The sequence below is a fragment of the Oncorhynchus masou genome, chromosome 18 (assembly GCF_036934945.1).
Source record: "Oncorhynchus masou masou isolate Uvic2021 chromosome 18, UVic_Omas_1.1, whole genome shotgun sequence".
Taxonomy (NCBI): domain Eukaryota; kingdom Metazoa; phylum Chordata; class Actinopteri; order Salmoniformes; family Salmonidae; genus Oncorhynchus; species Oncorhynchus masou.
In genome coordinates this window covers 76,848,804-76,863,740 of record NC_088229.1, presented here as the reverse complement: position 1 = coordinate 76,863,740, position 14,937 = coordinate 76,848,804, and the positions used below count along the sequence as shown (strand labels likewise).

The 14,937-nt window shown below is 44.5% G+C and overlaps 1 protein-coding gene across 1 annotated transcript in view; it reads right to left on the bottom strand.

The window, feature by feature from the left end:
- Window positions 1-3,415: 3,415 nt before the first annotated feature.
- jag1b (jagged canonical Notch ligand 1b) overlaps window positions 3,416-14,937 on the bottom strand; it is a 114,880-nt gene continuing 103,358 nt past the window's right edge. Inside the window, exon 26 of the mRNA XM_064924485.1 lies at window positions 3,416-6,202. Within this exon, the coding sequence (XP_064780557.1) occupies window positions 5,661-6,202 (542 nt within the window). The 3' untranslated portion in view covers window positions 3,416-5,660. The remainder of the gene's footprint in view (window positions 6,203-14,937) is intronic.

The following is a 14,937-nucleotide window of genomic DNA, read 5'->3' as shown; positions in this document are numbered from 1 at the left end:
GCACATGGGTTATGAACCGATTCCACGGCACATGGGTTATGAACCGATTCCACGGCACATGGGTTATGAACCGATTCCACGGCACATGGTTAATGAACCGATTCCATGGCACATGGGTTATGAACCGATTCCACGGCACATGGGTTATGAACCGATTCCATGGCACATGGGTTATGAACCGATTCCACGGCACATGGGTTATGAACCGATTCCACGGCACATGGGTTATGAACCGATTCCACGGCACATGGGTTGTGAACTGACACACAAAACGACACCGGATTCAAAACTCTGAATTTTTCTATTTAAATTATTATACAAAATTCTTGCAACCAACAGAATGATATATTTATATACAACCTTCCCAGCTCTGCAGATTTCTTTGAAGCTAGAATCCACCTCTTAATGAGTTTCGAGAGCCGATCTGTTATCCAACAATTATTATTAGTAGTAGTAGTGTTTGCAAATAGCACTGTCTGCGACCATAATCCCTAAATCTAACAGTATTTTACTGTCATGTTTAATTATTCAAGGATCCTTTCTCTTCTCTGTGCAGGAGTTATTTTAAGAATACAAAAGAAGCCATGCACTCTTGATGGGCTCTCAGGCGGACAATAGACTCTTACAGAGTTCACCAACTGCTCTGTTTTCTAACCACATCTGGATGGAGCCACAACAAATTACTACGGGAATAAATATCACTGAATGACAGACATATTGGAATAACGTAGGCTAATGAAGGCAACACATTGTTACTTACAGGAACACCCAAAGTCATTCAACTGTTAAAATAAGATCTTAAGCACTGTTTTGCTTATCTCTTTTCATTTTCACTGAATCTCCGTTTGGGTATTGGTTAACATACTTTACAGTTAGGGTGTGGAAAATGTTATTAATCATGTTATTTTTGCTCTTCACTCGCAGTCACTTAGTGGCCTACTACTGACCGGTCACGTTGTACAGCGCCATAACGCGCCTAACGGAAACCCAGAGTGTTTTGTTTTCTGTTTTTATTGGAATAGAAACACCATAATATTAATCAAATTAATGAAGCTACATTTCATCTATCCCATATACTATGTTCTTACAAAAAAGGTTTTAAATTCTCTAGTTCAGCCAATATTAAAAACAGTCAAATGCTTCTCAAAGATGCCCTCTGGTCATCAAACAAGCACTAACTAGCCTTAATGGCAATAATGGCTGACACTTAAATAATGTGCCATAGAATTCTGCGTCAGCCCGCAAGCTGTGCAGCAGAACGACGTAACTTTTAAAGGAAGAACCACTGTAGCAGATCTACACAATAAATCACAAGTTTAATCAATGTTTAATCCTCCTGTTGTGTTCGTTTCATGTTAATTCATTCCGTGTTGCCGGTCCAAAATGTCCGCCCAATTATAGCTGATTATAAATCCATATATTATCACCTAATGTTGTGTTAGATCTTTTTATCAACTTACGTTCTTGTGAACATTACAAGTTTGAAACTGCTATTTGCTATTTATGGCCTGTAGGCCTCATTGACCTGAACTCATACAACTAGTTTTTGAGTAAAAAAAGCATGACTATAACAAATACCCAGATGAAACATATTGTGCTATTTATCACAGACTACTTTGTGTCAAAGTTTAACAGGGACTCTCCTTCTCACCAGTGTCATGATCAAAGATATGATCAAGAGCCTCACATACAGTATATCGTTTGGTCATTGTGCTGCCACAGAATGAATTGTGAGCAAGGCCTCAAAAAAGCTTTATATACCAGAGCTGTGAGAGAAGTTCTATATATTATTGAAACAATGTTGCGATTGTTTGTGAGAATGTCAACAGGTGTGGTTCCTGTGGGGGAAAGATTATATTGGGGAACACCACAGGTGTACAAAAGTTAAATAAAACACCCAACATGTAATGAAAATGATCCAAATGTGTTTTGTGTGTTCAGATGCCCTGTGTGGACAAAGCCACAGAACCTTATGACAATCAGATTTAAAATAACTAAATTTTTCAGAGAGAAAACTTGTAAATTGGGTCCTATTCTACCAGAAACACAACATGTCTCTGGATCTACTCACTGGTTAAGTGTAACTTAGGTAACAATCGTTTTGTGGAAACACCTCAGAGATTTAGTGATGCTCCCATGAAAGTTCTAACGAGGAACTTTGCCTTGAGATGCTTTGCCTTAGCCTTCATACTTACAAATGGCTATCCTAAACCTGATTCAACTGCTGCACTATCATCTAGTAGTCATTCAATGATCTGTTTTTAGCTCCATGACTTAGTGTGGCACAGTTAGGATTTGAAGATGTGTTGATAATCTGGTAAGGCCTTGGTCTAATCCTTTCTGTTAAAGATGTTAGTCTGTCCCCCTCCGCAACACACCACTATCTAGTGGGCTTCTGGGCGTCTCCGTCTCAGATCCATAGCCCACTGTGTGTTAGAGTGAAGATCAGGTGATGAGGTTTGGAATATATCATCTGGGTCCTAGTTAACTTTTGAAAGAGCAGGAGTACCCCAGGGATCAATGTTGGGACCAATTACATTCAAATTCACAAAATGTTCAGTTCACTTCCCGAATTGACTAAATTAAATGGAATTCACCCCCGCCCTGTTCAGGATCATTTGGACCTAGGAGGATAATTCTGGAACAATGTCAATCTTCAGGCCTGTTGGTCTGATTGAAAGGAGTTTAGCTCCAGCCTACGTTAATCATTAGTCAACTCAGATGCTTACAATGAGATCTTGTTGCTCACTATAAAGTTGTTCCCACAGGTAGTCTGTCTAAGAACCTTCCCCAAATTGTCTGGTTATGAGCTAAACATCTTGGAGTAGGATAAAGACCCATAGGGTGCCTCGGTAATGGCACCCTATTCCCTGTATAGTGCACTACTTCGCAAATAGGGTGCCATTTTGGACACAGACATACTCTCTAACTTGTCTGGGATAGTGTAAAGACCCTCGGTGGCTCACAACCACATTGCAGTATTTACACAGCAGTTATTTTTCCCCATGGTCCAATAAACTGACTGATTTTGGGGTACTGTATAAAACAAGGTAGCCTAGTGGTTAGAGTGTAAGGACGGCAGGTAGCCTAGTGGTTAGAGTGTTGGACTTGTAACCAAAAGGTTGCAAGTTCAAATCCCCGAGCTGACAAGGTACAAATCTGTCGTTCTGCCGCCGAACAAGGCAGTTAACCCACTGTTCCTAGGCAGGCATTGAAAATAAGAATTTATTCTTAACTGACTTGCCTAGTAAAATAAAAATGAAGTGTGTGTGCAGATGCTATGTTAATACTATGACAGATAGCATTAATCTCTTAAACCTGTTGTTTATGAAGCATGTGACAACACTTTATTTTTGATTATCTAACCTCACGATCAATCCTTTTATTCATTCACATATTTTACTCAGAACATGACTCCAGAACGGTGACAGTTTTTAATTTCTCTTTTCATAAAAAATATTTAATAAATATTGACTTTCAAAATATTGCCAGAATTGCAACATCAACACATAGTACATTCTCATAACACAAGGGTGGAAAAAGGACAGGAAATTAATGTTGCCATGGTCTCAGAAAGAGAAAACATGTCCGTCTTTATAGTTGAAACAGAAACTAAAGAACTTCCGGCAGCACAATGCAGGTCAATGCTTGAGCTAAATTGACTAAATATTTGTAAATAACTTACTTGAAAAATGAACTTGAACGTTGTCCAACTGGGTCAACACAAATATTATCTTTTCTCATTGTCCACTGTTTCCTGGATTTATGAAATATCACGTATAATTAATTACAAATGAGTGACATTTTTCCTTCCTAAAAAATAATTAAGTACGTTAAGCAGCTTTTCCGTGTTTTAATGGTGTGGGCATATAACGGACATAAAATATATTCATGTGAGTCGACCGCAACAATAAGGAAACAGGAAGCTTAAAAAAAAAATGTAACGGTCCGTTTGAGGTGTTTGTTCTCTCCCAATTTTTGGCTACAAATAACAGGATGAGACACCATTATCTGGGTGGAAGTTGACAGAAATATATATATATATATATATATAGACACTAACATAAACAGTTACATCGGGTGGTTCATTTATTATAAATTTAGCTAACGAATTGTGGCTGCTTCGTAGAGAGTTCCAGGGCCCACAATTCATAGTGCTGGTATAAGGATCAGTTTGGCCTTTCAGATAATGAATACAATTTATATGAACAGGCAGGACCTGATCCAAGATCAGCTCTCTTATTCTGAAAGAATGTATGAATTACAGGCCCTGTTCGGTTTGTTCATGCATGCAATGGATCTGATAGCACAAATCGATCCGGGACTGTTGACCCTCTAACATTCAAGTATGATTGGGTTACATCCCAAATGGCACCCCATTCACTTTATAGTGCACTACTTTTGACCAGGGCCCATAGGGAATAGGGTGCCATGTGGGACAAGTCCTGGGTCTAGCTATGACTTTATGCGTGATTGGCAGATATACTTGTTTTCTGAGTATGTGATTATGAGTGACTTAAGATGCTGCTAAAGGATTTTTGTTCAATTAGTAATCACAAGGAAAATGTCTGCCACTACACTCAATCTCTGAATCGTTTTACAACCCAAAAGCAACCATTTATTTGTATTTTGTTTTTATTTCTTCTTCCCCTCTAGCCTGCAAAGTCTAAGCAACAATGGACGCTGTAGAATCATAAACAAAACAACAACAAAAATATTTCAGGCAACAACAAAAAAATAGCATTTTTTTGGGGCATTTTGTAAATGAAAAACATGTTCACTATCAAAAAAAAGAAACTAAGCTGTCAAAACCTTACATCTAGAGACAGAACATATAAATAAAAAGGATGTCTTAAGGCTCTTGATTATTATTTAAGTTAATAAATCAAATATACACAATGATTAATAAAAAATAAATGTACATATCTACACATTCTAAACAGACACAAATTCTTCATATTGCAACTGCTGACATCGACCCCACCCGCCCAAAGAATAAATAATTCTAAAGTTGTATTTATTTTTGGTTTACTTTCATGACATTGCTATGAAACTGAAAAGGTAAACAAAACTAGTTTATACCTACTAGAGAGAGAGAAATACATTAAAGCAATGCGTGTCTGAAATGGCCCCCTATTCCCTACATAGTGCACTACTTTAGACCAGGGCCCATAGGGCTCTACTCAAAAGAAGTGCGTTATATAGGGAATAAGTGTCGTGTTGAATTGTGAAAACACAACACCCTCTTATCCTGCCAAACAAAGCAACCTTCTCTGCCAGTGTAGCCAGCTAGCGTTAAATTATCAGGAGCAACGTCTAAAACAGCAACCTACTCCCTACATCGTACACTTGGCCCATAGGGCTCTGGTCAAAAGCAGTGCACTAAATAGAGAAGGGTACCACATCTGACATACCATTCATTATATCCAAAACAAACCAACCTTGTAGTCACAGAATAATGACGTAACAGTTTAGGAACTACAAAACTACAAATCCCAGAACACCCTCTGGTCCTCTTCAGCATGATCAAAGGGTTTGGTTGCACGGCAACACTGTCCACAGAACGTGTCAGAAGGACCACGCTGCCGGGGTGACCATAAAGTCCAGGAAGGAGAATTCTTTACACAGCTTTTATTTCCTGCCTCCAATGTCACTTCCTGCTATACGATGTAGTCCATCCTGTTCATGCTGTGTGCCGTCTCCAGGGCTCTGTTGTCCTGTTTATTAGTCCAGTGTTTGGAGCTGGCGTCCCCGTCGTTGGGCCCGTTGGCCCCCAGGCCTCCATTGAGGCCCCAGTCTTCCCGCTCCACCAGTGTGTAGGCGGGTTGCTTGGCTGGAACCGTAAAGCGTCCTTTATTCCCCATATGTCTCTCTTTATCGTTGTCCTCCTCCCCCTCCGGGGGGTGGTGTGTCCGTACCTTGGCGATGATCGAGTTCTTATCCTCGTAGTCCTTGATGGCCACCGATGCTGTAAGATGGCCGCCGCCTCCGGCGTGTTTCTCGTTGATCGGGTTCTTGATCTGGTTGAGCTGCTCACGCACATTGTTGGTTGTGTTGTCGTCGGTTGCCGCGGACGACAAGGCTCCGTTGCCATGGTGACTGCCATGTTTCCGACGGCGACGCACGCAGTAGAGGAAGACCGAGACCAACGCCAGGATCCAGAGGAGAATGAAGACAGAGGACAGCAAGGGTACTAGGTAGTCTGGATAGGAGAGAAACAGGAATTCATCAACAAATGAGTCTTTCCTGAAATATAGAAGTCATGTAACTTGAGGTCCCTCAAGTGTTAAACGTCAACATAGACTGTTTCTAAAGGTTATAAACGTCAACATAGACTGTTTCTAAAGGTTATAAACGTCAACATAGACTGTTTCTAAAGGTTATGAACGTCAACATAGACTGTTTCTAAAGGTTATAAACGTCAACATAGACTGTTTCTAAAGGTTATAAACGTCAACATAGACTGTTTCTAAAGGTTATAAACGTCAACATAGACTGTTTCTAAAGGTTATGAACGTCAACATAGACTGTTTCTAAAGGTTATAAACGTCAACATAGACTGTTTCTAAAGGTTACGAACGTCAACATAGACTGTTTCTAAAGGTTACGAACGTCAACATAGACTGTTTCTAAAGGTTACGAACGTCAACATAGACTGTTTCCTCCTACTAAAGGTTATAAACGTCAACATAAAGACTGTTTCCTCCTACTAAAGGTTATAAACGTCAACATAGACTGTTTCTAAAGGTTATAAACGTCAACATAGACTGTTTCCTCCTACTAAAGGTTATAAACGTCAACATAAAGACTGTTTCCTCCTACTAAAGGTTATAAACGTCAACATAGACTGTTTCTAAAGGTTATAAACGTCAACATAGACTGTTTCCTCCTACTAAAGGTTATAAACGTCAACATAAAGACTGTTTCCTCCTACTAAAGGTTATAAACGTCAACAAAGACTGTTTCTAAAGGTTATAAACGTCAACATAGACTGTTTCTAAAGGTTACGAACGTCAACATAAAGACTGTTTCCTCCTACTAAAGGTTATAAACGTCAACATAAAGACTGTTTCCTCCTACTAAAGGTTATAAACGTCAACATAGACTGTTTCTAAAGGTTACGAACGTCAACATAAAGACTGTTTCCTCCTACTAAAGGTTACGAACGTCAACATAGACTGTTTCTAAAGGTTATGAACGTCAACATAAAGACTGTTTCTAAAGGTTACGAACGTCAACATAGACTGTTTCTAAAGGTTATAAACGTCAACATAGACTGTTTCCTCCTACTAAAGGTTATAAACGTCAAAATAGACTGTTTCTAAAGGTTACGAACGTCAACATAAAGACTGTTTCCTCCTACTAAAGGTTATAAACGTCAAAATAGACTGTTTCTAAAGGTTACGAACGTCAACATAAAGACAGTTTCCTCCTACTAAAGGTTACAAACGTCAACATAGACTGTTTCTAAAGGTTATGAACGTCAACATAAAGACTGTTTCTAAAGGTTATAAACGTCAACATAGACTGTTTCTAAAGGTTATAAACGTCAACATAGACTGTTTCTAAAGGTTACGAACGTCAACATAAAGACTGTTTCTAAAGGTTATAAACGTCAACATAGACTGTTTCTAAAGGTTATAAACGTCAACATAGACTGTTTCTAAAGGTTACGAACGTCAACATAAAGACTGTTTCCTCCTACTAAAGGTTACAAACGTCAACATAGACTGTTTCTAAAGGTTATGAACGTCAACATAAAGACTGTTTCTAAAGGTTATAAACGTCAACATAGACTGTTTCTAAAGGTTACGAACGTCAACATAAAGACTGTTTCCTCCTACTAAAGGTTACGAACGTCAACATAGACTGTTTCTAAAGGTTACGAACGTCAACATAGACTGTTTCTAAAGGTTATGAACGTCAACATAAAGACTGTTTCTAAAGGTTATAAACGTCAACATGCTGTTTCATCCTCCTAAAGGTCTCGCTCATCTCTTCTGTCTCCTCTCCCTCACTCCATCTCTACTCCTTGCCAAGTTCCAAAACATTTTCACATGAAGGAAATCCTGCAGCTCTGATAGCCCTGCATTCCATTAATAAGAGAGGACTGGACCTACGAGCCCTGGTCAAAAGTAGTGCACTTAATAGGGGATAGGGTGTAATTTAGGACTGATATGGTTTTTCCATGAACGTGTAGAGGGTTAGAACAGTTCCTCAGTGTTTCAGTCCTTTTCCTCTCTCCCTCATCTCTTCCATCCTTCCTACTACAAGTGTGTGCAGTTCGAAACAGCGACAGACCGACAAGAGAGAGAGAGACCGAGAAACCGAAAGAGAGACCAGCAGAGAGACCAAGACAGAGCAAGAGACTGAGACACCGAAAGAGAGACCAGCAGAGAGACCAAGACAGAGAGCAACAGACTGAGACACCGAAAGAGAGACCAGCAGAGAAAGCCCGAGACACCGAAAGAGAGCCCAGCAGAGAGAGAGAGAGAGACCGAGACACCGAAAGAGAGACCAGCAGAGAAAGACAGAGACACCGAAAGAGAGCCCAGCAGAGAGAGAGGGACCGAGACACCGAAAGAGAGACCAGCAGAGAGAGAGAGACTGAGACACCGAAAGAGAGACCAGCAGAGAGAGAGAGACCGAGACACCGAAAGAGAGCCCAGCAGAGAGAGACCGAGACACTGAAAGAGAGCCCAGCAGAGAGAGACCGAGACACCGAAAGAGAGCCCAGCAGAGAGAGGGACCGAGACACCGAAAGAGAGACCAGCAGAGAGAGAGGGACCGAGACACCGAAAGAGAGCCCAGCAGAGAGAGAGGGACCGAGACACCGAAAGAGAGACCAGCAGAGAGAGAGAGACCGAGACACCGAAAGAGAGACCAGCAGAGAGAGACCGAGACACCGAAAGAGAGCCCAGCAGAGAGAGAGAGACCGAGACACCGAAAGAGAGACCAGCAGAGAGAGACCGAGACACCGAAAGAGAGCCCAGCAGAGAGAGAGAGACCGAGACACCGAAAGAGAGACCAGCAGAGAGAGACCGAGACACCGAAAGAGAGACCAGCAGAGAAAGACAGAGACACCGAAAGAGAGCCCAGCAGAGAGAGAGGGACCGAGACACCGAAAGAGAGCCCAGCAGAGAGAGAGGGACCGAGACACCGAAAGAGAGACCAGCAGAAAGAGACCGAGACAGAGAGCAAGAGCAGCCTGATCATAAACAACAGTTGTGGTGCTTACCAATTTGGCTGTGTGTGTGTGTGCGTGTGCGTGTGTGTGTGTGTGTGTGTGTGTGTGGTAGAGGTAGTGTGTGTTTCTCAGTGGCAGCTGTCAGTGGAGGTTTTGTCGCAAAACTAAGACTGTTCTGCCGAGTTGTTCTGCCGAGTTACTCAAGGAAGGATAGAGGAGGGCTTCACATCACTCTCTCTCTCTCGAGTATCTTACCTGGTTATTTACACATTCTCATATTGCCCTTTTGAAGCTTTGCCAACTGTGTGTGTGTTTTCTATACCTGTTCGCACCTGTCCATGTAGGCTCCCTACAGACGCTCCCCTTGGCTGCAACCTTTCTAATGTAGTGTACCCTGCGAGCACAGCCCATGTAGGCTCCCTACAGACGCTCCCCTTGGCTGCAACCTTTCTAATGTAGTGTACCCTGCGAGCACAGCCCATGTAGGCTCCCTACAGACGCTCCCCTTGGCTGCAACCTTTCTAATGTAGTGTACCCTGCGAGCACAGCCCATGTAGGCTCCCTACAGACGCTCCCCTTGGCTGCAACCTTTCTAATGTAGTGTACCCTGCGAGCACAGCCCATGTAGGCTCCCTACAGACGCTCCCCTTGGCTGCAACCTTTCTAATGTAGTGTACCCTGCGAGCACAACCCATGTGGCATTATGGGTCTCTGGCAGCGTTTGGAACTCCTGATCTGCAGTCAAGAACGCCGAGTTCATCTCAGCCTAAGCTGCACTTCAGTCCCTTGACTTTCTGGCCCCGACAGGGACATGGATCACCCCAGAGAACACTGCCAGTCCAGCTGCTCTCTCTTCATCTGACTACGTTCTCTCTCATAGTCGGAGATGATCTGGTCGTCATTTCTCCTAAGTGGAGATTCTCTCTTTTCTCTCTCTTTCACCTGTCCATCTCCTCAGTTGAATTCCATGCTGTCACGGTCACTTTGTCCACTCAAGCTTAACATTGTCATCTATCGCCCACCAGGTGTCTTTGGAGAGTTCCTCAATGAACTTAAGCTAATTTCCTGACGATGGCTCACCTCTCTTCGTACTTGGCGACTTCAACCTCCCGACGTCAATCTTTGATTCATTTCTTTAAAACCCCTTTCCCCTCCTTGCCTCTTGACCGACCCTCCCTACCTGCAGGCTATGATCAAACCCTACACCAACCCGAGCACTCCGTTCTGCCACCTCAGATCTCTTGGCCCTCACAACCCTACGGGTGGGCAGCTCCTGCCCAACCCAAGCTCTTATCTGTCCTGGTACCTCAATGGTGGAACCAGCTTCCCCCTGGAGCTAGGATAGCAGAGTCCCTGTCCATCTTCCCCCTGATACTAGGACAGCAGAGTCCCTGTCCATCTTCCCCCTGATACTAGGACAACAGAGTCCCTGCCCATTTTCCCCCTGATACTAGGACAGCAGAGTCCCTGTCCATCTTCCCCCTGATACTAGGGAATCAGAGTCCCTGCCCATTTTCCCCCTGATACTAGGACAGCAGAGTCCCTGTCCATCTTCCCCCTGATACTAGGACAGCAGAGTCCCTGTCCATCTTCCCCCTGATACTAGGACAGCAGAGTCCCTGTCCATCTTCCCCCTGATACTAGGACAGCAGAGTCCCTGTCCATCTTCCCCCTGATGCTGGGACATCAGAGTCCTGTCCATCTCCCCCCTGATACTAGGACATCAGAGTCCCTGTCCATCTCCCCCCTGATACTAGGACAGCAGAGTCCCTGTCCATCTTCCCCCTGATGCTGGGACATCAGAGTCCTGTCCATCTCCCCCCTGATACTAGGACAGCAGAGTCCCTGTCCATCTTCCCCCTGATGCTAGGACAGCAGAGTCCCTGTCCATCTCCCCCCTGATGCTGGGACATCAGAGTCCTGTCCATCTCCCCCCTGATGCTGGGGAATCAGAGTCCTGTCCATCTCCCCCCTGATACTAGGACAGCAGAGTCCCTGTCTATCTCTCCCTGATACTAGGACAGCAGAGTCCCTGTCCATCTTCCCCCTGATGCTGGGACATCAGAGTCCTGTCCATCTCCCCCCTGATGCTGGGGAATCAGAGTCCTGTCCATCTCCCCCCTGATACTAGGACAGCAGAGTCCCTGTCTATCTCTCCCTGATGCTAGGACAGCAGAGTTCCTGCCCATCTTCTGAAAAACATCTGAAACCCGACCTCTACAAACAGTACCTTAAATGATCCTCCTCCGCGCCTCCCCAAAATAATACAAAATAAACACTTAACCAGCACTTGCACCTGACCCCACCCCACCCTTCTAGCTGACTCTACTGACAGCTACGTTATTGAGGACAGATTTAATATCTATGTCTGTGAAAGCTTGGTGAGACAACCACTTATCTTAAGATGAATGCATTAACTTTAAGTGGCTCTGGATAAGAGCGTCTGCTAAATGACTGGCATGTACGTGTGTGTTTGGTACCTGGCTGGCTGTTTGTGTGTGTTACCTGGCTGGCTGTTTGTGTGTGTGTGTGTGTGTGTGTGTGTGGTACCTGTCTGGCTGTGTGTGTGTGTGTGTGTGTGTGTGTGTTAGTTACCGGTCTGGCTGGCTGGCTGTGTGTGTGTTGATCCCTGCCTACAGACAGAAACTAAAACAAGAAGCTCCCACGCTGAGATCTGTCCAACGCTGGTTCGACCAATCTGATTCCACACTCCAAGACTGCTTCCATCACGTGGACTGGGATATGTTTCGTATTGCGTCAGACAACAACATTGACGAATACGCTGATTCGGTGTGCGAGTTCATTAGAACGTGCGTTGAAGATGTCGTTCCCATAGCAACGATTAAAACATTCCCAAACCAGAAACCGTGGATTGATGGCAGCATTCGCGTGAAACTGAAAGCGCGAACCACTGCTTTTAATCAGAGCAAGGTGATCGGAAACATGACCGAATACAAACAGTGTAGCTATTCCCTCCACAAGGCTATCAAACAAGCTAAGCGTCAGTATAGAGACAAAGTAGAATGTCAATTCAACGGCTCAGACACAAGAGGTATGTGGCAGGGTCTACAGTCAATCACGGATTACAAAAAGAAAACCAGCCCCGTCACGGACCAGGATGCCTTGCTCCCAGGCAGACTAAATAACTTTTTTGCCCGCTTTGAGGACAATACAGTGCCACTGACACACGGCCTGCAACGAAAACATGCGGTCTCTCCTTCACTGCAGCCGAGGTGAGTAAAACATTTAAACGTGATAACCCTCGCAAGGCTGCAGGCCCAGACGGCATCCCCAGCCGCGTCCTCAGAGCATGCGCAGACCAGCTGGCTGGTGTGTTTACGGACATATTCAATCTATCCTTATCCCAGTCTGCTGTTCCCACATGCTTCAAGAGGGCCACCATTGTTCCTGTTCCCAAGAAAGCTAAGGTAACTGAGCTAAACGACTACCGCCCCGTAGCACTCACTTCCGTCATCATGAAGTGCTTTGAGAGACTAGTCAAGGACCATATCACCTCTACCCTACCTGACACCCTAGACCTACTCCAATTTGCTTACAGCCCAAATAGGTCCACAGACGATGCAATCTCAACCACACTGCACACTGCCCTAACCCATCTGGACAAGAGGAATACCTATGTGAGAATGCTGTTCATCGACTACAGCTCGGCATTTAACACCATAGTGCCCTCCAAGCTCGACCCAGGGTCTCGACCTCGCCCTGTGCAACTGGGTACTGGACTTCCTGACGGCCCACCCCAGGTGGTGAGGGTAGGCAACAACATCTCCACCCCGCTGATCCTCAACACTGGGGCCCCACAAGGGTGCGTTCTGAGCCCTCTCCTGTACTCCCTGTTCACCCACGACTGCGTGGCCACACACGCCTCCAACTCAATCATCATGTTTGCGGACGACACAACAGTGGTAGACTTGATTATCCAACAACGACGAGACGGCCTACAGGGAGGTGGTGTGGGCCCTCGGAGTGTGGTGTCAGGAAATTAACCTCACACTCAACGTCAACAAAACTAAGGAGATGATGGACTTCAGGAAACAGCAGAGGGAACACACCCCTATCCACATCGATGGAACAGTAGTGGAGAGGGTAGTAAGTTTTAAGTTCCTTGGCATACACATCACAGACAAACTGAATTGGTCCACTCACACAGACAGCATTGTGAAGAAGGCGCAGCAGCGCCTCTTCAACCTCAGGAGGCTGAAGAAATTCGGCTTGTCACCAAAAGCACTCACAAACTTCTACAGATGCACAATCGAGAGCATCCTGGCGGGCTGTATCACCGCCTGGTACGGCAACTGCTCCACCCACAACCGTAAGGCTCTCCAGAGGGTAGTGAGGTCTGCACAACGCATCACCGGGGGCAAACTACCTGCCCTCCAGGACACCTACACCACCCGATATTACAGGAAGGCCATAAAGATCATCAAGGACAACAACCACCCGAGCCACTGCCTGTTCACCCCGCTATTATCCAGAAGGCGAGGTCAGTACAGGTGCATCTAAGCTGGGACCGAGAGACTGAAAAACAGCTTCTATCTCAAGGCCATCAGACTGTTAAACAGCAACCACTAACATTGAGTGGCTGCTGCCAACACACTGACTCAACTCCAGCCACTTTAATAATGGGATTGATGGGAAATGATGTAAAATATATCCACTAGCCACTTTAAACGAGCTTCAATGCCATACAACACTCTTTCCGTGGCCTCCAACTGCTCTTAAACGCTAGTAAAACCAAATGCATGCTTTTCAACCGATCGCTGCCTGCACCCGCACGCCCGACTAGCATCACCACCCTGGATGGTTCCGACCTTGAATATGTGGACATCTATAAGTACCTAGGTGTCTGGCTAGACTGTAAACTCTCCTTCCAGACTCATATCAAACATCTCCAATCGAAAATCAAATCAAGAGTCGGCTTTCTATTCCGCAACAAAGCCTCCTTCACTCACACCGCCAAACTTACCCTCGTAAAACTGACTATCCTACCGATCCTCGACTTCGGCGATGTCAGCTACAAAATTGCTTCCAACACTCTACTCAGCAAACTGGATGCAGTTTATCACAGTGCCATCCGTTTTGTCACTAAAGCACCTTATACCACCCACCACTGCGACTTGTATGCTCTAGTCGGCTGGCCCTCGCTACATATTCGTCGCCAGACCCACTGGCTCCAGGTCATCTACAAGTCCATGCTAGGTAAAGCTCCGCCTTATCTCAGTTCACTGGTCACGATGACAACACCCATCCGTAGCACGCGCTCCAGCAGGTATCTCACTGATCATCCCTAAAGCCAACACCTCATTTGGCCGCCTTTCGTTCCAGTACTCTGCTGCCTGTGACTGGAACGAATTGCAAAAATCCCTGAAGTTGGAGACTTTTATCTCCCTCACCAACTTCAAACATCTGCTATCTGAGCAGCTAACCGATCGCTGCAGCTGTACATAGTCTATTGGTAAATAGCCCACCCATTTTCACCTACCTCATCCCCATACTGTTTTTATTTATTTACTTTTCTGCTCTTTTGCACACCAATATCTCTACCTGTACATGATCATTTATCAATCCAGTGTTAATCTGCAATATTGTAATTATTCGCTTACCTCCTCATGCCTTTTGCACACAATGTATATAGACTCCCCTTTTTTTCCTACTGTGTTATTGACTTGTTAATTGTTTACTCCATGTGTAACTCTGTGTTGTCTGTTCACACTGCTATGCTTTATCTTGGC